The sequence below is a fragment of the Antennarius striatus genome, chromosome 11 (assembly GCF_040054535.1).
Source record: "Antennarius striatus isolate MH-2024 chromosome 11, ASM4005453v1, whole genome shotgun sequence".
NCBI classification, from domain to species: domain Eukaryota; kingdom Metazoa; phylum Chordata; class Actinopteri; order Lophiiformes; family Antennariidae; genus Antennarius; species Antennarius striatus.
In genome coordinates this window covers 3419984-3446993 of record NC_090786.1, presented here as the reverse complement: position 1 = coordinate 3446993, position 27010 = coordinate 3419984, and the positions used below count along the sequence as shown (strand labels likewise).

At 42.5% G+C, this 27010-nt stretch overlaps 4 protein-coding genes across 5 annotated transcripts; all 4 read right to left on the bottom strand.

Annotated features, from left to right (window-relative positions):
• Positions 1 to 1054: 1054 nt before the first annotated feature.
• Positions 1055 to 8695, bottom strand: LOC137603432 (ras-related protein ORAB-1-like). Its single transcript, XM_068326896.1, has 6 exons — positions 8297 to 8695; positions 4142 to 4214; positions 3761 to 3856; positions 3241 to 3336; positions 2483 to 2614; positions 1055 to 2283 (listed from the first exon to the last, which is right to left on the bottom strand). Exons 1-6 carry the CDS (start codon positions 8308 to 8310, stop codon positions 2083 to 2085), a joined length of 612 nt encoding a protein of 203 aa, XP_068182997.1. The 5' UTR covers positions 8311 to 8695; the 3' UTR covers positions 1055 to 2082.
• Positions 8696 to 10569: 1874 nt separating this feature from the next.
• cep68 (centrosomal protein 68) lies at positions 10570 to 14681 on the bottom strand. Of its 2 annotated transcripts, XM_068326893.1 has the most exons (8): positions 14596 to 14681; positions 13774 to 14036; positions 12508 to 13521; positions 12213 to 12429; positions 11969 to 12135; positions 11715 to 11825; positions 11549 to 11639; positions 10570 to 11449 (listed from the first exon to the last, which is right to left on the bottom strand). In XM_068326893.1, the coding sequence occupies exons 2-8, from the start codon at positions 14002 to 14004 to the stop codon at positions 11274 to 11276; spliced, it is 2007 nt and encodes a 668-aa protein (XP_068182994.1). In that variant the 5' UTR covers positions 14005 to 14036; positions 14596 to 14681; the 3' UTR covers positions 10570 to 11273. The 2 variants fall into 2 exon arrangements, with proteins under 2 accessions (XP_068182994.1, XP_068182995.1); XM_068326894.1 differs by lacking the exons at positions 10570 to 11449; positions 11549 to 11639 and having other exon boundaries at positions 11908 to 12135.
• Positions 14682 to 15275: 594 nt separating this feature from the next.
• Positions 15276 to 16410, bottom strand: sdhaf4 (succinate dehydrogenase complex assembly factor 4). Its single transcript, XM_068327928.1, has 3 exons — positions 16253 to 16410; positions 15934 to 16047; positions 15276 to 15728 (listed from the first exon to the last, which is right to left on the bottom strand). Exons 1-3 carry the CDS (start codon positions 16317 to 16319, stop codon positions 15619 to 15621), a joined length of 291 nt encoding a protein of 96 aa, XP_068184029.1. The 5' UTR covers positions 16320 to 16410; the 3' UTR covers positions 15276 to 15618.
• Positions 16411 to 18496: 2086 nt separating this feature from the next.
• tlx1 (T cell leukemia homeobox 1) lies at positions 18497 to 21725 on the bottom strand. The gene is made up of 3 exons (XM_068328089.1): positions 21284 to 21725; positions 20168 to 20369; positions 18497 to 18707 (listed from the first exon to the last, which is right to left on the bottom strand). The coding sequence occupies exons 1-3, from the start codon at positions 21723 to 21725 to the stop codon at positions 18497 to 18499; spliced, it is 855 nt and encodes a 284-aa protein (XP_068184190.1).
• Positions 21726 to 27010: the final 5285 nt, after the last annotated feature.

The following is a 27010-nucleotide window of genomic DNA, read 5'->3' as shown; positions in this document are numbered from 1 at the left end:
CGCGCCAGTACGGAAGAAACCACTGTTATGAGAAAGGGGTTTTTTCGTGGTACAAGTATAAATAATGCAGTGCTTAAGAAGTAAACAAATACGAACATCATGTCGGCAATAATTAAGTATCATTTAAAAAGGATGTGTAAAATATTTTTCTCAAACTCTACAGTATTTTATGAACAGATTCACTATTTTACACTATTTTACAAATTATCCACCCCTCTTAAAATGAAACATATGCAGCACCTAATGTAATATTTCCCGCGAGTGTAAAACGCTGGTAGGCTTTTACTTGTGTAACTTGCATGCAGTTTCATGGGTAAATGGGAAAAGAGTACACCCTTTGAAAACATATATAAATCTACTGGGTCAGATTTTTATTTAAATCCAACACAAAGCTGGTTTTCCTCAGCAAGATTCGTGAGAATTTAAAGAAAACGTGACTTGATTAAAAGCCCTTTAATCCAGAATCACACTGTTTTTATGGTGTCTGTTACGACCCTGCAATTACAGTACATTCGTATTCTTTTATATATTTTCCATCCTTTCATTCATACTTAACAAATTTTAAGAATTTGTTTTACATTGCTGTTTTTATAACACCCATACTCCTATAGGAAATTTAAAAATAACTATTTTAGACCCCAAAAAGTCCATTTGCTCCATATTTATGAGAATAACCTAAACCTGTATGAACAAGAATCCACATATCAATTTGCATATTTTCAATAACAGTTGACTTTCTCATTCCCCTTAAATGTAGAATAATTAAAAAACTGTTTTAACTACAGGTTCCTATTTTGCAGTGTGAGATTTGTTCTAAAAAGTGCTGCTTTCCTCTCTCCGGACATTATCAGACACATGATCCCACATTTCCGTATCAGTGGAAGTTACAGCTTTGCTGGATTTCCTGGTGAATCAGCTGACAGACGTGGTCAGCAGAAAGTGGGCCACATATAAGAATTAGGTTAACTAACCAACAACTTGGAATTCACACATAGATGCACAATGGAGCCTTGTTCTACCATCATTCTGCATATACTAAACACCAGTCATAGGGTTCATTTCAAAACAAATTCAGTTGCCTTTATTATGAAACAAGAGAACATTGTATTTTATATATGCACTTCTGTACTGAGATTACACAGCAATTTGCAAACAGACCTGGCAGGAGATAACTGGCAGGAGATATGCCGAATCAATGCAGAATAAATAATTCCAACAGGTTTTCTACACGTTACACCATGAATTGCCAACAGATTCTCCCACTTCATACAGTCTGGTAGTACAATATTTATTTTCAGTTGAAGTGTTACATGTTGAGCAACAAACTCACAGTTCAGCCACAAATTTAATGCAGACATAAAGAGTCAAGACTAGCCCAATAACGTTTTGAACACTACAGAACTGGCAAATCAGATTTGACATTATATACATAATGTTTATGTACATATAGTTTTGCACTGGACTTCAAATGCTGGACTGAGACAATGGTGTGCAGAGAATGGCGAGGGAAATTAAAAAACAGCACACACACATTCAAATGGTGACAAACAGAAATGCTGACACAAACAGCAAAATAAACACCAAAAAGAAACAGAACAAGGTCCAACCGGACAGAAATCTTAAAGAAAACTGATTCATTTACTAAACCCCACCGTAGGAATGCAGAGAAACACACACTCACTCATTCACGCACACACACACACACACACTGCTCTCATGAACCTGTATTCAGAGAGCCAAATAAGAGAGAAGTCTCTTAGAGGTCTGAGAAAGGCGATGATGAGGAGGAGTAATCAGGGCCGGGTGGGATGATCACCCATCTTTAGAATTTTTCATCAATAATATGACAGAATGACAAAAAGGACGCTTTATTTGTTTTTTGGTAGTGCGACTATATTATATACAGTACAAATGCAGGCAACTTCATCCTGTTCTCACATTTCCATGTTGTGAATCATGTCTTCTCTGTCCTGTCTTGTTGTGGTGGGGCTTTGCTGGGAGTTTTTTTTACGGGGATGACGGCCAGGCTGACGCGCCTGCAGTGTGAGAGGGCGGGGCATCAAAGTGGAAGTGGTTTCTCTCTCAGCAGCATCCTCCTGATGAAGGCTTGACAGTAGTGCCGGGGGTCAGCTTCACGTTGGGCTTCTCCCCTCCTCCAGCTGTCGCCCCCGGGCCCATCCTCTTTTTGATTTCAGCAGCCATGGTCATGAAGGCCTGCTCCACATTGGTGGCGTTCTTGGCACTGGTTTCCAAAAAGGGGATTCCCAAAGAGTCTGCAAACTCCTGCACACAGCAAAATAGATTAGATCTCTTAGCAGTTGTCAATTTTAAATTTAGAGTGTGATAGCCATACGTGAAGTTATTATTCAGATAAGAATATCTTTAATCTCCCATGTCTCGGACAAATGTTTAGATAAAAGCACTCAGAAAATTTGTAAAAACATTATAACTTTAAATGTAAGAGTGAGATTAAGTGCTTTACCTTTGCAGTGGTGTAATCCACCACCTTCTTTGTTGTCAGGTCACACTTGTTCCCGACCAATAATTTGTTGACATTTTCACTGGCGTAGCGGTCGATCTCCTGTAGCCACTGCTTGACATTGTTGAAGGACTCCTTACGCAGAAAAATGCATCAAAATCAGGACAAAGCTGCTAAAAGTCATCAACAGCTTTTGCACAACCAAATATAAAACTGTTAAAAGCACTTTTTTTTTGCATTGACTGTTTTTTCCACACTCTTCATAGATTAATTGCGTTTCAAAAATTACATATAAAACAGAGCAACCCTGCAGAATGATTTTGTAGCTCATGAACTTTAGTCACCACACAGATGCTATTTATTCATTGAAGTGCTACAATAGAGAAGATTAAACTTTCAGAATTCGGGCAAACTTCCAACATATTGTGTGCGCAGCCTACGCTTTCATATCTCTATATGAACAGAGGACAACGAGGCTCCAGCAGGGCCGTGGACTCTGATCAAAGCTGCCCACAACTGATCTACACGTCACCAACAATCACACACAAGGACCTGTGTGACTTACTGCACCTATCTCTGCCCTCAAGTCATAAAATGGTACAAACGTTACTGAAAATGATCACATATGGAACGACAGACGATGTCACCACATAAGAGGCCACAGAGAGAAAAACAGAAACATGCTTGATTCTCAATCATCAATCTCCTATTTATTAACGGACTAATGAACAGCAGTGTAAATAAACTAATGACATACAAACCTGATCTGTGACATCATACACTACGATGATACCGTGAGCACCTCTGTAGTAGCTGGATGTGATCGTACGAAACCGCTCCTGACCTGCTGTATCCCACTGTAAAAGAAGGTGTTAGCATTAGCTTAAAGGTCACGTCATGTAAAACAAATGTTTCCTCACACACCGCTTCAACAACGAGGGCCAATAAGGATCAATACCAACCCAACTTAAGAATTAGAAGCCTTTGCCTTGTTTGTTGTTGACTGTTTATTTTACAGGCTGGACTGTTAAACCTAGCATTAGCTTTCAAAAAGTTAAAGAAATAACAAGAGTAGTAGGTTGGATGTTCCTTTTTTACAAACGAATGTTAATTAACACTAACTAGAGCACAGAGCGACGTGTGAACTTTTGAAAGAATAATAAACATTTCCATTCACATCCTGTTCAAGAAAAGAAAATAACTTCTCCTGTCATGAACTACTTTTCTGTGCGAGCAGAGATTATTAGAGGACATTGACATGAAGAGCACTTTGCTACTTACAATTTGAAGTTTAATGGTTTTTCCATCTAGCTCTATGGTTCGTATTTTGAAGTCCACACCAATAGTGCTAATGTAACTTTCTGTGTATGTGTCATCCTGCAGAGAGAAAAGTCATGAATTAGACGGCTCAGACATCCGGTTCACTTCCTGTTTTACTAAGTACACACAATTATTACTATTAGTCATGACTAAGATTAGTGGAAAGCCAGCGTTGGCAGAGTGAACACTTCCACAAATTCCATGTTGCCTGTAATATTATACCTTTAATGAATGACTTACAGGCAGGTTAACTTTACTAACATTGTTTGACTAACAAACCACGTCAGATATGTGATAGTGACAATTGAAGTTAATAAAAAGACCAATTTGAGGGATACTTACTGCAAATCGAAGGAGAAGACAGGATTTTCCGACACCAGAGTCACCGATTAGGAGCAGCTTGAATAAATAATCACTGTGTATGGAAGAAAAACAAATCAGAGGACATCTAGAAATTGTTAACCAGTAACAGATTACTCATTTAACTACAATAATTCCTGCCATAGTGAGAGGTCTGGGAACCAGTTCATAACTCAGACTTCTATCATTGACACCAGGATCCTATTAATATACAGTCTTTGATTTTACGTTGTTTAGTGTTCTATTCGTGTTCACCAGCGCTGCTGTTGTTACATCATTTTCAGTTTGAAAAGCCGTTATTTTGCAAGGAAAGGAAACATTCAGGACAATGAGCACCGCTGAGACCAGAATTTCAGGAGGAAGTACAAGAAGCTGACTGATCATGTGACTGACATGTGGGCCGTTGAAAGGACTGTCGAAAACACCTTCAAAGCGCTTCTTTCTTCTGCTCGTGCTGAGTCTCTACTCTGAGATCACTTCAAACCTCCACCTGGACTTTAACCCACAGGAACCTAGTTTTGGTTCCTGGGCCAGAGGTCCTGTCTCATCATTTGTTACATTATAACACATCAGGGTGAAGATTCATTTTCTAAACATCACAGTTTTTGTGTAAAACAGCAAATAGCACTACAGTGATCAGTTAAGGAGAGAGTTCCAAGTTAAAGAAAATGTCCTCCTGCCTGGATTGACTTGGATCCTGCTGCTCAGGTACAAATAATCCCCAGCAATGAAACCCAATAGCAAAGGCACACAACCAGACAATGGGGTAAAAAAAAGTTGAATAAGATTTCTTGTTAAGTAATAATTAAGCACAGTAAGCTCTGTGTTGAGGTGGACTGAGAGGAAAACGATATCTAATTACTGCCTGCTTTAACTTCAGCGCCTCAGACTCCAGATTTCATCAACTCCTTACAAATCTCACAAGTAATGAGTCTTGATTTTTATATTTTTATATTTGTTGGTGACTTAATAACTTAAAATTTTAAATACTTATTTCATATCCTTTCTGATTATGTTGGAGTAGAATGAGTTTTTTCCAAATCAATCCAATAACGGTTTCACACTAAACAGCTGAAGGTTTTTAATTTCAAAGGATATTTATTAGCTTTTCATCATAATCTGCAAAGATTTGTTACTGAAGAGGGACTGTGGTTCAATGTGTACAGATTTCAACTAGTACATCAACAAAACACACGGAAGCACCGTGATGTACCACTGAGCTAATCCGCTAACGTGTGACTGCAGCTGAACAAGTTTACCATCCTAACGTTTTTCATCAAGACCCAAGAAATACAGGTGAAGTCAGTTTGCCAGAACCTAAACCCATTAAGGCTAGGATACTGGGTCCCATCCCTCCCCAGCATCCAGCCAGCACATAAAGTTCAACTACAACTGCCTGAATTTATTCCAATGACCTGAGCAACTCTCAATATTCAGGTTTTGGGTTCATGACTGGCCTTTCAAAAATGGGGGTGTGTCGACGAGAAAACAGGAGGAAGAATGTCGCCTTCCAACTGTTTCAAAATGATTACATACCAGAAGTTTGGCCCGAGCACCAGGCGCACCAAGGTGTGGAGTCTTACTGTGAGGAAAAATAAATCTAGCTCAAACCCAGCTGCTGTGTGTTTAATGAGTTTCCAGCCCAATATGCTTGATCTTCACAGTTCTGAAGCAGGGGAGCAAATGTACTTTCAGTTCCTGGGACCATGATTTCTGTCTTTGTGGATAACTAACAGATGTGGATGGCATGTTAAATTCTCAGAGCCATGTTGAGGCATCAGGAAAATCATAAACAGTCAACCCTCGGCTTTCGAACATAATCCGTTCCAGAAGGCTGTTCGAAAAGCGAGTTGTTCGAAATCTGAAACTATTTTTCCCATTATAATTAAATTAAATAATTTTAATCCGTTCCAAGTCTAAAAACCAATTTTTTTGAAGTATTTTTTTACTATTTTACACCATAAACTGCACTGTATACTGTTAACCATAAATAAAAAGGGGAAGAAATAGACACTGTTTTATTTTAATAAAAGATATCCTATCGAACTTTGAACACAAATGCGCTACGGAGGAAGCATCCTGGGCATTCGAGTTCGCTCGGCTCTTGAGTGAGTCGCGTTCAGGTACACTCGGCTTCTTTCGGTTTGGTCGAGAGCCGAATTTTGGTCGAGTTAAGAGACATAAAATTCTCGGATTTTCTGGTCGAAAACCGATTTGGTCGAGAACAGAAGCGTTCGAAAACCGAGGTTTGACTGTAAAAGAGAATTCTTCAATTAAATTAATATTATCCAGTCAACCTTGAGTCTATTGTGTCACAAGGCGGTTCCAGACAGTCTGCTGTCAAAATAAGTCTTAACTTAAAATTAAATCCATATGAAACTAAGCAGTAATGACAATCCTTCACTTTCCTAAACACACACACACACACACACACAAATGCTGACAGACCCAAACATCAAATAAACTGCTTATCTGTCTAATATTTGGTTTCTTCAAGACCTGCTATTGTTCTGCCTTGTTCTCTTTCTTCTTTCTTTTTCCTACTAATCCCATGCAGCCGCTCACTCCTAAAACACCTAAAAATATCTCAAGCATAAACCCAGTGCCCTGGCAAAATAACAGACGATACATTTTTCCTTCGGTTTCAATGATTTCTACTTTAAAGCATGAAATCCAGAAGTGAAACCCTGAGATGTGGATGTATTCTGTTGAGGTTGAAGAGAAGGTGTTTAACCTGGTAGTATGTTTGCAGACACAATCTCACATTAAGACAAATTATATATATATATATATATACATACTGGTGCTGGTGGTTCTGATCCGACTGATAATGAATAACAACCAAAGTGAAGGTAAAATTTTGCTTGCACGACTTTTTTCCCCCATTTTAACAAATTCCAATCATACCATCTCCATTAGAATTGTGACTGTGGACAATGGCCATTCGTATTCAAGGCTGACAACACAATGCCTTACAGTTGACCAAAATCAAGACTGAGAAAAACCTCCAAACAGAATAAACTCTGCTGCTGTGTTGACTCAATGCTACAAGTTTCTCTGACCTCAGATCTGCAAATCCAAGGTACCACGGTTCTCTTAACTTTGGTCTATTCACCATTCTATCCATATCAACAGAATACTTGTGCCAATGATGTGTCATATCATTCCTTTTAAGAAATGCCTCAAGGCCTTTGATTCCTTTTTGTCCTTTCAACTGGTAGGGTGACATTCAACACATTGCATCATTGTGGAAAATCTATCCCCAAAATTCTGCTGGTCCATCAAGAAAATATCTAGGACTGGGAAACCTGAGACAAGGGGAAATCTGAAGTGACAGATTGCTAAACTCTGCTGTGGTGAAAGAGACGGCTCGCACTATGCCATGTGACACACACATGATTTAGAGGATATGTAGGGCTGCTTCAGCATTACTAGAGGACTGAGTCACGCTCAATGGCAGGTGAAGGGAACATATTTGGACGTAATCAACGGATAGCAGCTGCCATAATGAAGTTTTAAGTTTGCTAATAGTGCCTTATAGTAAAACAAAAACAAAAAACGACGAGAGGTTAAAATACATCGGCTTTCAAATAACAAAACCAATTAAGTTAACCATGTCGTGTCTTGTTTGTGTTTACCACTCAATTTCATGTTGACTTTCTAAATTAAATTAGCTAATTCTGACTGACATCGATGACAATGGTATTTTCATCTACATTAAACCCACTAAACTCAAATACATAAAGATAGATGTACACTTAATCTTAATCTTAATCTAACAGACACCTATGTCCGGTACTTTCGTTTCAGCGTGAAATGCAACGAAGCGAACCCCGTGTGGTCAAGCTAGCATACCGCCGCCGCTGGTCGGAACAGCTGTGTTAAAATGTCAGTCAATTAAGTTTTTAAAATACACAAATCTAGTGAAAAAAAATTATAATACACATCCACTAACACCTACGGAAATATTTTCAGTATCTTTGTAAGTCAAAAGGTTGACATTTAAGCTAATGCTAGCCGCTAATTTAGCTAAACTGCTAATATTACCGGTAAGTTATCTACCGATGCTAACTTACTTGTTAGCTTGTAACTCTGCTTATTTGTCAGACCAGAATAGAATATTTGTGATATACTTACTATTCGGGATTCATTGTCAACGTCTTCTAGTGAATTCCCAGTCGTGAAAAGTCTCTTTTCCCCGTCGGCAGGTAAACAGCGCTGTTTACTAGTGAGAACGGGAGCGGCGGCTAGCTTACACTGCCCCCAAAAACCTCGGCCGGCTGGTTGTTTCTCCGTAAAAATCCAAAATGGCTGCAACTCCAACAGGAGAACCGCTAACATTAGCCAGCTGTTTGGCGTTAGAGGAAACAAAACTCGCTGTTTAAATATGTCGTGTCGTGGGGAAACACTCTGGAAGTCTACCAGGATAAAACCGATAAACGGATGTCCGCCGAACCTGCGCCTTTCTCGGCCTCTCTTCTGTCAAGTGTGTCGCTACCGCAGGAGTGAACTGTCAAGCCCTGGAGAGATGACGTCATTTAGTGAAACGTGGCAGAGACGAGTCGGGCTCGCGCCCCGCGTCGTGATATATCACATATTGATCATTGATCATTGATCGTTAATCATATCAGGCATGTTTCAATTTACATCTGGGTTGACTGGATTGGGAATATTTTATGAGGCTTTTATTTACAAACACGTCATTCTTATTTCCTGTCACATCCGTAAAATTGAGTCACTTTAGGTTATAATTTTTTTTATTATTAATTCTTCATCCGGTTTCAGGTGAACAAGTGTCTCATGAAATCCTCCTCTGAGTAATAATCGTGTCGTCACCATTTTTTTTCTTTTTCTTTTTCTTTTTTTCTAAATAGGAGTGACCAGGAAGTAGTCGCTCGTGTCAGCACCTGTTCACAGGTGTTCACATTGTGACGTCAAACATTTCACAAGATGGTTTCAGGCCCACGGGCAGAATTTGATTGATTGAGATTTTTATTTTAAAAACCCTCATGGAGTGTTAAAGAAGATATTTTTCCATATTACATTTTAAAGTGTTTTATGATAGTGTTTGAGTCAAAGGTCACGTGGATCCTCACCTTATGTTGATGTGTTCTACATCTCATGAGGATTCCACACACAAATTCACAAGTTCCTCCTTTCTATTTTCTGTCCTTCATTCTTTTCTCTTGGGGTTTAGGTGATCAGTCAGATTCAACTTTAGTTTTGAATCTGAATGATTCAACCACCATGGCCTTGACACGACATTCTCCATCCCAAAAAGCATCAAGATTCAATTTAAAAACATCTGAAGTTGCATTTCCTTTCATCTGTCGCTGCAATACGGCACCCAGATGCTAAATGTAATCAATTAAGCGTGGTGAAGGGTCTGGCATTGACATTCCAAAGCGGTTTAATCTGTAGTTCATCAGGTCCTTTTTATTCAGTTTGAACTTTGTCCTCTGGCCCAACTGCAGAACAATCAAATTAAAGAAGCAAAATGTTTTGTATCACACTTTCAGGACAAGAAACCTGCTTCTACATGAATGTTTTGAGTGTTTATTTTAGCTTTCTCTCTCTGTAAGGCTGATAACTAACAACAGGCCATCAGGTCTGCAGAACGGATGATCAAAAGTTCAGAGTCCACAATAGAAACAGAAAGGAAAAGTAAAGCCCAAAAACCAGGAGATCAAAATCATAATAAACTTGTGACGACCATTAACAGTATAATAGTGTCTGCGTTCCATTTAGGTGTGGCAGTTCCTGGTATTGTGGCCACATGGTGGCAAGAAAAAGTTCAGTTTTTTTGGATGTTATGAGTAAAAAAAAAAAGTTTTCTAAATTTCATCTCACATCCACTTGAAGCCGGTTTCACACCAACATGTGATTCCTGAGTTTACACTCACATGACCCACAGGAATTCCTTGCTACATTCTCCACCTCCCTCACCCGTCAATACTCCCAGTCTCTCTGTTTCTGTTGATTATTGTAATACCATTGGTTTATTGTCCTTATATTAACTGTTCTTAATAACAGCCCTGGAGAAACAGTTTATGTGAACTCAGTGTGACGATGTGAGGATGAACAGGGAAAGTGATACCCTGTCATTCAACCACTGTGGGGTCATCTTAGAGCCCAGGATTCAGTTCCCATAACATGAATATTTAAGCGTTGCTGATGATGGACCGGAGCGGCGCTGTGGGTTCAACTGTCGCCTCGCAGAAAGAAGATTCTGGGTTCGGATCCCCCTGAAGACATTTCTGTGTGGGGTTTGCATGCAATCCAGAATTACTGGAAAGAACACACCTCCATAAATGAGGCGGTGATGGGATGAAACCAGAGAACCCACACAGACAAGAGAAGAACATGTCATGGAAGTGTGGAGACAAGTCAAGAACAAGAACATTTAGCAGTCAGATTTATTTGAATTATAATTTCACAGTAAATATTAGTGGTTTTACAAAAGGTAAATAGTTTGAGAACAACGTAGTTGTTGGTTCTAGGTGACAAATTATTTGTCATTTAAACACAGAGGGATTCAAATGTGGTGATAGTCAGTAGAACTAGAGAGAACATTCCTGTATTCCTTCTTAAGGGCACTTCTTGGTCCGGCTTCAGATAGGGTCGGACCACCGGGGGTCCGAAATTCAATTGTTTAAATTTCAATTTGAACTTTTTTTTTTTTTAATTGAAATTTTTTTCAAATTCAAATTTGAAATTCAAATTCAGTTGTTCAAAGTTTAATTGCCCCCTGGGGACAAATAAAGTTTTTTGAATTTAATTGAATTTGAATTGAAAAAAACTGACATTCACCAAAGCTGGTGAAAAAGCCATTTATTTTGCTAAGAAGCAAAATAGAAATAAGATCCCTGAATAAAAAGGGTTATTACACATTTTATTTTTTAAGGCCAAGCCAAACTTCATAGGAGCAAACTGGTCTCCAGTCCCTGAACTGGATGAACATACATCATGTGACGTCACACACACGGCGCATCAAATACACGTTTTTAAACATGGTTTTTTAAAAAGTCAGTTTTGCTTTTGGTGAAACACGAACGAACCTGTTGGTACGTATGAAAAATAAATAAGTGGAATAACGCGCTGGAACAGATCTCGCTCATGAAGTGGACGCCTGGACCCCCAGAGGTGCGGGCTCCCCTTCTCTGCTCCGATGGGCCGCTTTCATCCGGGTCAGGCCGTCGACGGTGGAGCGGATGGAGGAGAACAAATCCTCCATGTGGGTCTCCAGAGCTCCGGATTGCCTCTCGATCAGCAGCAGGGAGTCTCGTAAAACTGCAGACGAAGGGAAGGAACGCAAAAGGGACTGAGTGGGGGAAAGGATGAGGTGAATGCTGGGAGTTTTCATTTGTTACGTCAGCGTGGGGGACTGACATGGAGACGTGGTGTTGATGCAGCTGAGGAGAAGCTCTCCGGTGTGCAGGACGGAGGAGGTCAGGGGCTGATGGCCGTCCACCTGGAAACTCTGACAACAACACCCCCACGTTACAAAGACGGTACGAGGTCGTAGGTGTGTGGGCGTGGCTTGAAGACGGCTCACCTGAGAGGTCTTCCGGCCGTCTGTGTCCACAGTGGGGACAGCCAGCAGCTGCATCTTCTCTAACGCCGCGTACAGCTGCTGGATGAGCTGCTCCAGGAGGGAACTGAAGACCTGGGAGAGACAAAAACACGCATGTCTGACATGTGATGGTAACGTATGCATCAGAAAGAAGAACCCTGAAGGGGTTAAAGACCTGTAGCTCTGGTAGGTGATGATGTCATCAGATGTCAGATGTTGTTTGACATCATTTCTACCTGGATGTGCTGCATCAGGGATTCATTCTGCTCCTGGCTCTCCTGGTTTCTCCTCAGGCCGACGCCACGCAGACGCTCCGCCTCCCCGAGGCCTGATTGGCTCACTCCTCTGACAGGCTCCACCCAGGCTTCAGAACTCCTCCCCCATGCTTTGGAGCCCCAGTCGGCTGTGGATCGACATGAGGAAGACAATCTGGATAAAGAACCTCCATGAGAATCCAACATGAGAACATCCGTTAAATACCCGTGTGAGCGGCGCTCATTTCCTGTCGGATCATCTCGTCTCTGGAATGACGGCTTCCTCCAGGATATTTGGCGCCGAGCTCCTCCCCCTGGTCTCCATCCTCCTCCTGTTTCTCCAGCAGGAGGGGGGTGGAGGAGAGGATGGAGGTCGCGTCCGGATCCAGAGACTCCCAACTGGCTCCGAGGGGTCGGCTCAGCTGGGCCGTCGCCTCCCTCACCTGCAGACAGACGCCCCAGACCGATGAAGGAACGCTCCGTCGAGGGGGGGGGGGTTCCTGAGGGTCCGGAGCACTGACCTGTCTGGAGAGCAGCTGCAGCTCCTCCAGTTGCTCCGGTAACGGCCGGAACTCTTCGTCCACCTCCCCTCCAAAACACCTGGAGCGCGGAAGGAGACTGGTGGAGCGGATGAAGGCAGGGGAGAGGGAGGAAGAGGAGGAGGAGGATGGAGGACGGTGATGATGTCGCTGACGACTCGTTCCACGTCTGCTCTTACCGTCCGGACTGTCCCGGGAGAAATCCACGGGATCTGACTGGGAGATACTGGAGTCTGGATCGGATTGGGTGAACGCCTGCAGGTCAGGTGACCTATGACCCACGCTGAGGGAGAAACCCAAACCTGACAGGCTCCTGGAGCTGCACAGCTGATCCGGTTCGATCCCCGAGTCCTGAAAGTTGGGGTCGGTGAGCAGGAGAGAGTCTCCCCTGAGTTTGGAGGGATTCCACTCAGTCACCACCTGCCCCGGCCTCAGGGGGTAGGTGTAGTCCAGCAGGGCCTGGTACTCCCTGTTTGGGTCCCATCTAGAAGAACTCCTGTCCGGTGAGGGGGGCGGAGCTTTAGGGATGGCACACGCCCAGTAGTTCGCCTGATGGGGAGACATTGGGGATACTTTTGATTGAGAGCGTTCTTTATCCCCTTCTCCACTTTGCTCCGCCCTCCCTCCCTGTCCCAGTCGGGTCCGGCCCATCCTGGAGCCCCCCAGACGAGGGGTGTAGGTGGGGTGCAGGACGGTGGAGGTCAGCCGGGGCCTCATGGGAGGACTAAACCTCTGGACCTCCAGGATGGAGCTGGAGGGGCTCCGCTGGGACGGTCTTCTGACAGGGAAAGGAGATCCTTCACTGAACGGACCGACCCGGAGCTCCGAGACCGCCAGGGGGGAGCCGAGGTCGTCTCTCCAGCCAGAGGAAGAGGAGATGTCACTGTGGGAGAGGTCAAAGGTCTCTGGGGGAAGAGCTTCTCTCGCTCTGGTCAAGACGCTGAAGGCCGGGTGGAGCTGGTGTTCATCTCTTCTTGTTGGATCCAACTGTTTGTCCTAGAATTAAAAAAGGAAAATGAAACACTGGTCTCGTCTGTTCACGTCAGAGATGCATGGAATTCAAAACTTGCACGTTTCTGCTCGTCCTGTTAAAAATGATCGAAGAATGAAGACGAATAAATGGAGAAGAAGTTGTAATAGTTCCGTTTTTTTTCATCTGTTGCGACTAAATTTCAATGGATGCAGCTTCATTCGTCTCAAATTGAGCCCTAACAGTGAATAAACGTGATTCTACACACTCCTGCTCACCCGCTGTGTGTGTTCTGGTGGATCTGTCTTCTTTAAGATGGACGCGTGTTGTTCCGTGGCGAACAGAGGCTTCCTGGCTGAGTACCGTCTGTCCGTCAGGTACCTGGATTTGGGCGCCATGGCAACGCTTTTGTGCGGCTGTCGTGAGTCCGCGGCTCTCTCCGTTTCATCTGGGAATCTCCTGTTGAGTAGACGCGTCGTCCATCGCCGCTCGTGTCCCGTGGCTTCCATTGGTCAAATCCAAAGCAGGAAGGTCCTGTAGACTTCAAGCACAAAGCAAACAGTGAGTGACTAAAAAAAAAAAGATGAGTTATCCTCCAATCACAGTCAGGCATCTTATTATGGTGGGTGTGGTTTTTGGAATTGTTCACTTCCTGTATCGGCCACCTTATTAATGGGTCATTGCTGGTGGAAACCATGGCAACAGGCCGTGATATCAAACACAAGTGACCGACACAGAGGGGGAAACGTCCTCAGAGCCCCTAAAGAGCCTGAATCAAACCCCAGCCCGCACAAAGCTGCCTTTATGACGTCACTATTAATAAAATTGATGAAAGATGATAAAAAATGGCGTCTGGTCAGAGAATGGACACGCAGTCTGAACCAACTTTGGACACTTCTTTCGGATCCAATCGCAAATCCGAGCTGTTTATTCTCTAAATTCTATCATTTATTTTGACACGTTTCCCACCGCTGAGCGGGTCTGATGGCTGCAAGTTGACCCAATAATCACTAATCGATGATCTATCAATGCAAGACCGGTTGATAAACTCCTTATGTAGCCATGGAAACTCTGTCCGGTTCCCAAAATAACTCACTTACCACATTTATCAGGTTATTTATCGAGGACTGTCCATTTGTTTTAGACCCCAGCTCCAGACTCCTTCCTCTCGCCGTGCTGCCTTCACGGGCTTCCCGTTAAATTAATGTCCGTTCAGCTGAGCGCTGAATGTTATCGTTCTGATTTTTTATTTGCTTTATAAAAAAAACCAACTCATCTAAAACCTAGTACTTAATTGTACGATCTATCTATCTATCTATCTATCTGAAGTCATATCAAGACAGCGGAATGAATCATGGTTATTTTGGACACATAGAAATCAAATGGGTTATACTGTATATCAGTAAATGATTATTGCTATGACTGAGTTATAAGGTAGCAATGTGATTATAGAAAATAAGAGAGACTGAACACTTAAAATGGATTTATTATTAACATAACCGCCGAGTAATTGGATTTAAAGCTTGTTTTGTGAAATAAAAGTTCATTATTACAACGTTCATGACGGCACGTAAAGGCAGCATAACAGACCCTTCCGATTTGAAATCGGAACAGAAGTGGCGCTGTGAGTCCCTCTAGCGGATAAAATAGGAAGTACAAGAACATCTCATACGTCCAAATTTCTAGTAATACTTGAACCACACATACTGTACTGCTACTGCTCCTATAATAGTTGGTAGAATATCAATGTTATGCATTTTGATTTATGTGCTCTTAATTAATCAGCAACATACAAGACTTTTAAATAGGACCATCTTTCATTTTATTCATTTCAAAATTCACACTTGCTGACAGAAAGCAGAACCAGGAGGCATTGCAAAAAAAAAAACAGGTAAATGATATCTCAGAACTACAAGTTACATGTGGTATTATTTCTTTTCTTGGTACAAACATTATCAGCTGGGATACACTTGTGTTAAACTTGCTTTTCAACCCTCATGTCAAGAATACACTGTAAGGATCCACATCTTGTTCCCTGCACGTATGAATCCAGTCACTGTTGGAACTTTTTCAACATTCTCCACAATCTGTGGATTATAAAGTGTCGATTTTAGGGTAATAAACTAGAAGTCAACACAGCGGCCTTTTCTCTCCCAGTCTCCATAGCGGGTGGGCTCTAGACCTCGAGGACCCCCCTTTTCCTTGGTTACAGGGTTCACATCATCAGGGAATTCTGGGGAATAACAACAGGATGGTTCTGTAAAAGACTGTTTTATTTCACAAAGGCTTTATCTTCATTTAAACAGTTTACAGTTAACACGGTGTTTAATTTATTATTGTAGTTAAACAAGTGATTCCATCCATTATACTTATTAAAAGTCTGGTGATATTTTTCAAAGACGTTTCCAGCTGCTTATTAAACTATTTATCGTTCTCACTTTCCAGCACATCTTTGGTTTTCTCCTCCGGGCTGTCAAACCGACCCTGCGGGGTTTTGGCTTTCTTCAGCGGCTCGTTGTCCTTCAGGGCACCGCTGGACGTCCGACAAAACCCTGAACAGCCAGCAGAGGAGAAAATAATGACTTTTTAAGGAACCATGTAGCATAGCATGCTAACTCTAGCTCTGACTGAAACCATAGAAACATTACGCAAATCTACATGAGACTCTGTGGCTACATGAAAACGACAGGTGCGCATGCTAACATAGAAACAAAGGAGCTAGTTTAGCCGCTAGCTAATTAAAAAGGACGCACTGACCTTTAAAAACAGCCTCCACGGCTAGCCTGTGTTTGCTAGCTGAAGAGCAAACCCGTAAAACAGACATGCCGGCAGTTTAAATGAGAACAAACGACACCTTCCCTCTCTTCTCGGGCACTTTCACAACACTGTTGTTGTTTGTCGACTCTCTTTTACGTCATCATCCGGCCCCGAAAGTCACGGACAATGCTATGTTTAAGTATAGCCACCAGGGGGCGCGCAAACCGCTCGCGATGAGTTTCAAGGTGCGCTGATTTTACATCAGTCAAATAAAAAGTCCAATCAAAGATAATTTCACTTACAGGGTATTTCACGACTTCATATTTTGATTTTTGTCTTTTGTGTGATGATATTTGTTGATAAAGGTTGTTGAAGATTTAATGGATTAACTGTGAGCAGCGTATCTTTCTAAACTTTCCCTTTTTCTTATCAGTGAGCACTTTTCTCCCGAGAGCAAAATGTGTGTGTGTGTGCGTGTGTGTGTGTGTGTGTGTGTGTGTGTGTGTGTGTGTGTGTGTGTGTGTGTGTGTGTGTGTGTGTGTGTGTGTGTGTGTGTGTGTGTGTGTGTGTGTGTGTGTGTGTGTGTGTGTGTGTAAATACAAGGGGCTACCAGTTACTTAGTGCAGATAATTTTGAGTGGATGATGAAATTCTCCTCTACATTCCTCGTCAAACTTCTGGAAAAGCAGTCCTGGAGAATGTCACATCACATTAGTCACACACACACACACACACACACACACACACACACACACACACACACACACACGCAGCTGAGGCCGTAACTTTTTTATTCATTCATTGAATAATGTCGTGACTTTTAAAAAATTTTTCCCGGATTAGTGTTTTTTTCTTTACATTTATCTGTTGAACACGTGGGTTTTTATGCATTTATCTGCTGTTATATATAATATTATATATTTTTGTGTTTTATTTCTGCTGCATCTGTAAAAAAAATAAAATAAAATTAGTCCATATGCAGGTAAATTTGGGTTTTCTCCATTGGAAGAATTCAACCTTTTCAGCTTGTGTTTCAAATAATCTCTTTGCTCTTGAGTCTCATGTGGTTGTTCTGACCCCTGGTGACCCCTGGTGACCCCCACCCCCACCCCCAACACCCCGGCTCACCTTTAAAAGGTGCATCAACGTAATAATGGAGAAAATGCCCCAGAGGATTAACAGCAGAATATTTTGTTGACAGTGTCAACATGTCATCCACAAGTCTGGATCCTCCACAGGAACACAAGAGGTCATGTCTGGACCCCCCAGTGGTCAAAGAGATGAGGTGCCCTTAGCATGTCTGTGGTTTTCATTTTTATCCTTTACAAGACAGATCATTCTAAGAATGTTTTTTCTTCCTAGACACATCACCAAAGGGATGCTTTTTACTATTTAGGGACTTCAGTCATTTGCATTTTTTAAATCTCCATGGTTACAAGTGGAACTTCATCTCATTTGTCTCAGATAATAATTTGTGGGTTTAACACACCTGCGATGCTTTTATTTTGAAAATTGAACTTTCTGTCTGATCTAAAAGAAATTTAAGAATTTTAATGATTCCAAATCTTCAGTTGGGGTAATCAAGATTTATCTTAACTAGCGCACACACACACACACACACACACACACACACACACACACACACACACACACACACACACACACACACACACACACACACAGTCAGTGACTCTTGAATCACCCCCCCCCCTTCAGAGGTCCTCTTTGTCCTCTCTGACGTCATCACACTCGTTACCAGTCGGGTCACGTGTCAGATTATGTTTTTAATTGAAAGGTGCAAAAAGAGAAGTGCCCTGTTTTTACGCATCTGAGTAAAAAGTCCGTTAAGGTTGCAGATAAACACAAACAAACACCGACGACAAATATTTACACACACCGTTTCGTTTTTGTCACACATCAAATATGAAAAATATGCTGTTTCTGAAACACGGAGTCCTCTCAGGTTCAGTCACACAACAAGCTGATGGTCCGGGTCCACGGCGCACGTCGTTCATCATGACGGGCCTGAACTATTTCCCAAAACGTCTCTCCGGTCCCTGCAGGACTCAGTCTAGACCCCTGAAGGATCCAGATGTGGGGCCCCATTAGATGGGAGTGTTGTTAGCAGTTAGATGCAGCACCGCGGGGGGGGGGGGGTGATGTTGAGAGGAGATACGGGTCCCCCCCCCCCCTCCGCGCTCAGCCCCGGCCTCCAGCGCCTCCAGCAGATAGTCGGCGCCCGGCTCTACTCGCAGGTCGACACGCTGCTGATCTTGGTGGTGTTCTCGGTCCAGGGCTGCAGGTTCTGCAGGGCGTACAGGGAGCTGTTCTGCAGGCACAGCGGGTCGGGGGTCACCGGCTGGTTGATGGTCTTCTGGAAGGCCTCCTGCTGCAGCTGCATGAGGATCCGGTTGGCCTGCTGCCGCTCCGCCTCCCGCTCCTCCGCCGTCTGCCGCCTGCAACACGGACACACGGGTGAGACGTGGAGATCTCCGGTAGGCCGTGAAGGCATCACGGTCACCTCGAAACGTTTCAAGCCAAAATTAAATATTTATTTTAATAAACTGCCTTTTTTTGTTAATTATTTTTTTTTTTGCCTGAATTTAAGTCTGTTTCATGACATGAGTCCAAACAATATCCTAAAAAGCACACAGTTGATCCAACAAATTGTGACATGCGGGTTTTTAAAAAAATAAAAAAATAAAAAATTTTGGATTCTTTTTATTTTATGTTATTTCTTAAAAATATATAATTTATATTATTTGAAAACAAAACAAGGAAAAGATATTCACTATTATACCTCATTCGTTTTAATTATTTTTGCTTATAGGCAGACAGAAGACAAGCAACTGTTCGAGGCTCACAATCCGGTTAGTCGGTAAAATCATCCTGACTGCTGTCTCACAGAGGAAGGATTTGGACTTTATGAGATACTAAAAAGCATTCAAGCTTCATTTTCGTTTTTTGCGAATTATTACGAGGTTTTAATAATTTATTAACTATAAAAACAAAATTAATAGAAAAAGCAAAAATCTACACAAAGTCTAAAGGCCGGACTTTACTTCAACTCATCATAGAAAACGAGAAGAGTCATTTTATATTTTAATTAATTTTGACTCGAACGAGATAACAATTATTTATTAAATAATCCAAAAATTAAACAAAATTACAAAATTAATATTCTTAAATTATTTAATTAACATTTTAATCAAGCTGAATAAATAATGTGAAAACTTAAAATAAGAATTAATTTCTGCTAAATGCATAAATAATATTTTAAACAACCCTTTTGCCTACTATTCATTTATTTTCTGGATAAGTTTAAAAACAATGGAAATAAAGACACTCAGATATAGAATTATAATCGCAGTTTTAAAGGAAAATATTTGACATATTATTGATTTACTTAAAAACTGTATTTTTAATGACTTTACCTCGGCCTTTCACGTGAATTAAAACAAAGTCATATTAATAAATATTAATAAATTCATTATTAATTAAATATTGGGTTTTACTTTTTGATCCTCAAATATTAAAAATAATCATGTCTATTCGAACAAACATGCATCTTTCTCATAACTGCCTCACAGAAAGAAGTCATTTAAAGCCTGATTATTGATCCATTTTAAAGTTGAACAATCACCTGGATGGGTGATCAAACTGTCACTTTTTTGCAGAGTATTTACAACGTCTAATCCAACAATCCTGGAATAAATCCAACCTTCCCGACAACTGTCTTTTTTTTTCTGGACAACATTTGCGTGTTTTTTGTTATATTTGCGTCAAAATTGTGCGTCAGAAAGCAATCGTCAGTCATGAATGTGTCATTTAAAAGTTCCGGTCAAATAATAACATGTTAAAACCCCAGGAGGAGGAGAAGCCTCTGAAATATGTAAACCTAAGAACTGAGCTTCACCTCCACTTGGTGCGTCGGTTCTGGAACCAGGTTTTGACCTGCGCGTCCGTCATCTTCAGAGCCTTGGCCAGGGCGGCCCGTTCGGCCGACGCCAGGTACTTCTGCCGGTGGAACCGTTTCTCCAGCTCGCAGATCTGCAGCCGAGTGAAGGATGTCCGAGGCTTCTTCTTCTTAGGAGGCGTCCGGTTCTGGTAGGGGTGACCTACGCGACGCGTCACAGTGAGGGGTGAGAGGGACACTGGACCGGACCGGACCGGACAGAGCAGGGCGTGAAGGAGGAGCAGGAGATGAAGGAGGGATGAAGGTGTGAAAGAGCAGAAGAGCGTGAGCAGAGGACTGAATCTGACCTGAATGCATTAAATATCATTAAAAAATAGACCTTAATGACGCAGAAAAACACACAATAATAGAATCATTTATTCATTCCGCACTTGTGTGTTTGCTCCAGATTTATTTCTTATTCCCTCGTATCATATCAGAACTCTCTGGATGTTTTATATAGTAGTAAAGTTCCAATAAGTCTTTAAGTGATGCCCCTGAAGGCAAAGCAGGCAAAGCAGCAGAAGATACACAACTCAAACACACTGGACACACACACACACACACACACACACACACACACACACACACACACACACACACACACACACTGACGATAAGACCTTTAAAGAGGAGCAGGAGGAACCAGACGGTCGGGTACCGACAGGAAGAACACGTGACACGCCGGTTTATTCCAATTATCACTCATCTCAATTAATCGTTAAATTATTGTTCAGCTCTGATTTTAAAATTTCAGGTAATCAGGTTGAAATAACGAAAACCAGATGCTCCCACCAGGAAAACATCCCTGAATGATGTTTTTCCTCTTGCTAGGATACCGACCAATTACATTCTAATCGATTTATCATCGATAGTCACTCAGAGACCTGATAAAACGTTTTAGAGTTTGTAATATTATCAAAATATTCAGCCACGTTTTGTACGATATTAATTGTATATTATATCACATGATATATTATATTATATTATATTATATTATATTATATTATATTATATTGTATTGTATTGTATTATATTGTATTATATTATATATTTTATGTTATTGTATTATTATACCTGAGAACCTGTCTTTGGTGTACCGCCGGTTGCTCTCCATCCACGGAAACGTCAGCGCCGTCAGGTTGTTGATGTTCCCGCTCACCGGCGGACCGGACGCGTTCCCGCAGCTCATCGGCCGGTGCGCGGGAACGCGGATGACCCCCGCGGCGTTCGCGTTGGTCCCGCTGGCGTTCACGCCCATGTTCACGTGATAAGGCCCGCCGAGGGAGGCCATCCCGCACGAGCTGGCGGCGCCGTTATATCCGTTGTTCCCACACGGGAACCCCGCGCCGCCCATTCCGCCGGTGTACGCCGCGTGTCCGTAGTCCGGCTCGTGCATCTTCACTCCCAGCATGCAACTCTGCTCCACGTTGCTGAGGATCTGATCGATGCCGAAGCTGATGGGCTCCACGTGCGCGTGCTGCTGCAGGTGCGCCCCCAGAATCCCGAGGTGGTCCATGGCCCCCGCGAGCCCCCCGCTCCCAGCGCGAGGCTCCCACAGAGGTTGCTCCGCGCGCGCCGCTCCCTGGCCCTGGACTCCTCCGTCTGCGCGTCTTCAGCTCGAGCCCCGGTCGTTATCTAGTGAGGGCGCACGCGGGTGGGTTTGTCCGTGCGCGCGCGACGGGAGGAAGGATGTCCCCTCCCACCTCCATCCCGTCGCGCGCGGACATCCATCAAACTGCCAAATAGACAGCGAGAGATTAAGAAGCAGCGGGCGGACCGGATTGGTTAAAGACTGTTCGAGGCTCATAAAACACCGATTAACAATCGGGGAAGATCAATAAGGGAACCAATCAGAGCCAGACACGCGCGTCACGCACATTATTTTTTTAAAAAAAAAAGACTTTCTTTTTACCTCCATCCTCTTCAGACGCACAAATCGGCTCCTTTTCGGAAGAAGTTGGTCCGAGATCGTGAAGATTTTAAAATTGCATAATAACACGGACATTGTACTCCTAGAATAAATAATCTGGATTAATTAAAAACTGCTCCAGTCTGTTTTATTATGAGGCTGCAGTGGTTCTAATGGATTCAAATGAACCGGAATAAAACACTAAGAATTATTGATGCTTAAATGCGGGCCACTCGTTCATTGTTATGGAGCCGGAATCATTATTAATTCATGTTCAGACTGATGACATTGCCGCAAACACCGATGCGTTTTCATTTGTTACCGCGGGAACCGAGGATTTTTTTTTTTTGCCCCCCATTTTTAATATGGATTAAAAGAAACCAGAGTTATAGTGAATTTTCAGTACGACAAAATAAGTCATTATTTGACAGTGGAAACATTCATTAAGAATATTAATGATCGGTGGCTCTGCAGGATATTCGGTGGATCGTTACAAATGAACGGAACTCTGTTTAACCGTAGATCATAAATAACGAGCAGCATTTTCTACATTTCCCAATAAAGATATTCTAAAATGAACAACAATTAAATGTGGGATTAAACCATGTGGTTCCTTGATTTACCCTCCTTCTTAAAGCCACTGGGACTTAATTACTTCACGCGTATTAATAATTGATCAGCTTCTAACGACTCTCATTGGCCGATTGACCAATCATCAAACTTTAATGCAGCCGGCAGCCTATCAGCTCCACGACACGCAGTCGTTTGTTTAAATGTGGACCAACAACCAATATTATGGGGTGGAGAAGAAAGGGGGCTAAATTACTCGGATTACTCAGGGAAGATGAGGCGTTCAAAGACAGTCCGATAAAACTGCACTGAAAAGTGACATTTAAAGTGAGACCTGTGTTGTTGCGTCACGTGATGGAAACTTATATGTAGTCTGTGGGAAATAACAAGATGTGATTGAAGAACCAGTCAGCAGCAGAGCATCATGGGGAAAATTACAATTACAAAATTAAAAAGACAGGGGAGCCATTTTTATTCTCTCTCTCTCTTAAAATTTAATTTTTCAATTACCAACATCATTATTCTTCATAGTTTTTAGTAATCTTGTAAGGTCGTCCTCTGATTGGTAGGCTTTGAGTTCAATTCCCGCCCCTTGAGGTCGGAATGTGCCTTTGACGCGTGTGATTGGCTGTCACCCCTGTTTTGGCTCCTCCCTCTGGGTGTGAATGGGCGTGAACTTTATTTAACGTTCTACTATGATTGAATTACAGATACTGATCTCTAATGGTCTTTAAATACAGGCTACATAATGTCTATTGATTTATATTGTTTTAAATTTAAATAAATACAGGAGTCAGCTGTCTAATTTTATCTCTCAAATTTTAAAACACATTAACAAACCGTTTAAAAAGATTTTTTAGTGAAACTGCTGCTACTTAATTTCTGTAGATTTAAAGTAATGTATAAAATACCTAATATAAAATTATCATACCAATAAAGATAAATTATTATATTTGTCCAAAACAAACATGATTAATGCACCTATATTGTCATTATTTATTGATTTTCTTTCACAAATTAAAGTTTAATGCACAAAACAAAATGTGCTTTATTGATGAATGTGATCCAACAGGAGAAAATGAATTTAACTTCTTGTCTAAAATGTTTGTAATGAATTAAGGTTTTTGAACACAAACGTTTAGTTTCAGTCCAGTGAAGGTTATCAGTCCAACAAACTCGAATACACAACTGAAGAATAACTTGTTCAACAGTGTTTTAATGTGAACATGTTGAATAGCTTCTGTTGCTCTGAATTCATCCTCACTAGCGTTTTGTTCTTAACATTGATAACAGAGATTTAAAAGATCTATCCAGTCTGCATTAAAATGATGCTTCTATTAACAGTTTAATGACAAAACAATATAAGAATGCGATTGAATTGATTCTGGAATCTTCAGATGATCTGCATCTAAATTTTGCAGTTTTTATCGATTGGATTGGTGTGAAACACTTCGGTATAAAGTCTGTGTGAGTCCTAAAAGGTGAATCCACAGGATATGTAAAATAAGACATCCGTCGGCCCCCGGTGGATCATTATGTGCTGCAGTCGGACGCTCTGAAGGCCCACTACGCCTGACAGCAACACCACCAGTGGCATCTTTTCAAACTCAATTATCGAGCAACTGTTTTCACTCCGGCGGCTCGGGTGTCCTTGTGGGGCCTGGAAAAAAAAGAAAAAGAAAGAAGAAGAAGAAGAAGAAGAAGAAGTCCTCATTTCAAATGGAGACACTTATTGATTTCTTCCTCCTTTAAGCAGCAGGAGCTCCAAGGGCCGAATCAGCGGCTCCGACTGTCAGGGTCCATCAGAGGCTCGGACTAATCTCTGATGCGACAAAAACAGATGACCCCCCTCCCCATCCCCACCCTTTCAAACAGCCCCGTCTGAAGGATTACAGCCAACACTACGGTGGTCAGTCCCGTCCGTCACACGTTACCGCTGCATCGACGTGTGTTTGATTCAATCTGAGGTCCATCTGACGCCGGGATGCGTCTAAATCTGCAGAAGTGCATCGTCAGAATCATATCAGTTGTTTTGCAGGTTTGTGGATTGAAAATGAAAGCGGATAAACCAGGAAATTCCCATAAATCCATCCCAGTGATAATAGGTGGAGGGGGCTAGGGGTGTCTAGGCGGTGGTGGTGGTGGTGGTGGGGGTGTCGGCCTATACACCCCAGACCAGACTGACAGACGTTAATAAAGTTTTTCTCTTCCAGGTCTGAAATAACAGTTTGAGGCGCTGAGATAAGTGAGTCGTCATCCTGTTTATTCAGTAATGCAGGGAAACAGCAGCCAACCAAAGGGAACTTATGGACCCCATAGCCCCCCCAACCCACCCCTCTTGCATGTCTGCCCCCCCCCCATGCAAAAAGGAAGCACATACCTGGCTGGGCTGCTTCTGTTTTGCACGCCATCAGTATGTGCTCAGACTTACAATCATTTTATAATGCGTCTGTAAATGAAATTCTTATTTATAAGGAGCCAATAGAATGAGGGCCTTCTGCTCCCGCTGCTGTTTTCCTTCCTGGGCTGTGATTGACAGCTCCCTATCAGCGCACTTATCATCTGAATGTCAAGGACTTCCAAAAAATCCCATTTTCAGGTGATTGATGGAGGCCAGTCTTCAAGACAGAGAGAGTGAGAGAGGAAAAGTGGGTCAAAGAGGACGGCTGAGAGATCCCACCGGAGCTGAGCGCCGCCAGCGATTTCAGACCGGGATGAAGCCGTTTGAATACGAAGATGGGATCAGAGTTTAAATGGAAACTTTTGACGATTAAGTCTAGATTTATTCAACTGTTAATTTGAATACTGTAAATCCATCATAGATGGTTTGAATGGAATTGAACCGGAGTTAAATTCTTCTGCAGATGTTAAAAAAATGCATGTTTCCATCCAAACGCTCAGATGTGTGCAGACGATCTGACAGATTAATGACACAGGTTAGATTTTTTTTTTTTTTTTTTTACAGGATATGACAGAAGGGAAGAGAATGAACGCTCAGGAATGTGTATGATAGGCCGACGGTTTTGGGGCGGGGTCTCAATCACTGATCGATTGCGATTGGCTGCGATGCGTCTTCTCACTCCTGTGCACGAACGTCGTCTGACAAAGTTGAAAAAAACGACTCCGAAATGAGTTGAAACTCCAATCCCCGTGTACGCCTCGCTAAGCAGGATGAAGAGATGATGTTTCATATCCAAAAGGTCAAAGGTCAAGTTTATTAAGTCCGGTCGTTATTTTACACCTGAACATGAGGATTGAAGGTGAGGATGTGGGATCATTCTCGCCTCCAGCCAAACCTCGGGATTATTCTCGACTGTCTTCTTCTGTGGTGTTGGGATCATCAGAACGTCCTCCAGGCTGCACCGCGTTCGCTAAACCAGGGCCTGAAAGGCTGACGATACCAGAACCGTCCACATCGTTCCCATATAAGGCCTCCTGCCACAGGTTGTTGACCTCCTGGAGTGGTCGATGGGAGGAACGGGGAGGAAACCGGGAATGCTTTGGCCCCAGCGTTCAGAGCGGAAGCTGAAACTTTTAGACGTGGATGAAGAAACGTTTTCTATTGTGGGACCACGGATGAACTCTGTGTGAATTTCCAGAGAGGAAGAGTCGCATTCGCTGGGATCAATCAAGCTGCATGGACGCTAAGAGTGGACATTCCACTCCATGCATGGGAGAGCTTTAAGTGATGCTCGTCTCCTCGTTACGTGGACGATTAGCTTCTGGCTAACAATCATTGGAAATGCATTCAAAACGCTCAACCATGTGAAGCCTCACGTTGTCAGCAACAAGTGTCATTAGAGCTGAGGCCTTAGACACAACAACGGGGTTGTGATACTGCAGAGCAACACTGGAGCCGGTGTGAAGCTTCCCGCCACAGACCAAACACAATCCATCATGCCCCACCGGCTAATGTAGCGGCTACATCCAGCCGTCAGCACCCAGCACACGTTACGGGGAGTATTAAATGTACGTCTAATCTCTCTAATGCGTGTTTTTATCGCGTTGTCACCATGGAGCGGTTGACGGCCGTGGCGATGCCAGCTTTTATAGCAGCGGGGCTAACGGGAGGTCTGCTGCCTGCAGGGTGACACGCTGTTGTTGGCTTCGTCTTCAACACCACGTGAGTGTTAGCGTTAGCATCCGGCCGGTTTGGGTTTGGGAGCGCGCCAAAAACACGCTGGGGGGGGGGGGGGGGGGCTGGGAACCAAGAAACACAGTCGACAAATATGTGGTGATCAAATACGCACAAATCTACACACATAGGGCAAGTTGAGTTGAGTTAAGATAAGATAAAGTTAAGTCAAGTTAAGTTGACTTAA

Coding starts and splice junctions, on each gene's coding strand:
- LOC137603432 (XM_068326896.1), bottom strand. Junction 3,857..4,141: donor GTCTTCTCCTTCGATTTGCA/GTAAGTATCCCT, acceptor TTCTCTCTGCAG/GATGACACATACACAGAAAG. Junction 2,284..2,482: donor TGGATTACACCACTGCAAAG/GTAAAGCACTTA, acceptor TGCTGTGTGCAG/GAGTTTGCAGACTCTTTGGG.
- cep68 (XM_068326893.1), bottom strand. CDS start 14,004: ATGGAAGCCACGGGACACGAGCGGCGATGGACGACGCGTCTACTCAAC. Junction 12,430..12,507: donor TGCAGCTGCTCTCCAGACAG/GTCAGTGCTCCG, acceptor GTCTGTCTGCAG/GTGAGGGAGGCGACGGCCCA. Junction 11,640..11,714: donor ACGGCCGGAAGACCTCTCAG/GTGAGCCGTCTT, acceptor TGTTGTTGTCAG/AGTTTCCAGGTGGACGGCCA.
- sdhaf4 (XM_068327928.1), bottom strand. CDS start 16,319: ATGTCTGTTTTACGGGTTTGCTCTTCAGCTAGCAAACACAGGCTAGCC. Junction 16,048..16,252: donor CGTGGAGGCTGTTTTTAAAG/GTCAGTGCGTCC, acceptor CTGGCTGTTCAG/GGTTTTGTCGGACGTCCAGC. Junction 15,729..15,933: donor AACCAAAGATGTGCTGGAAA/GTGAGAACGATA, acceptor GTTATTCCCCAG/AATTCCCTGATGATGTGAAC.
- tlx1 (XM_068328089.1), bottom strand. CDS start 21,725: ATGGACCACCTCGGGATTCTGGGGGCGCACCTGCAGCAGCACGCGCAC. Junction 20,370..21,283: donor CACCAAAGACAGGTTCTCAG/GTATAATAATAC, acceptor CGCGTCGCGTAG/GTCACCCCTACCAGAACCGG. Junction 18,708..20,167: donor AACCGACGCACCAAGTGGAG/GTGAAGCTCAGT, acceptor TCCGTGTTGCAG/GCGGCAGACGGCGGAGGAGC.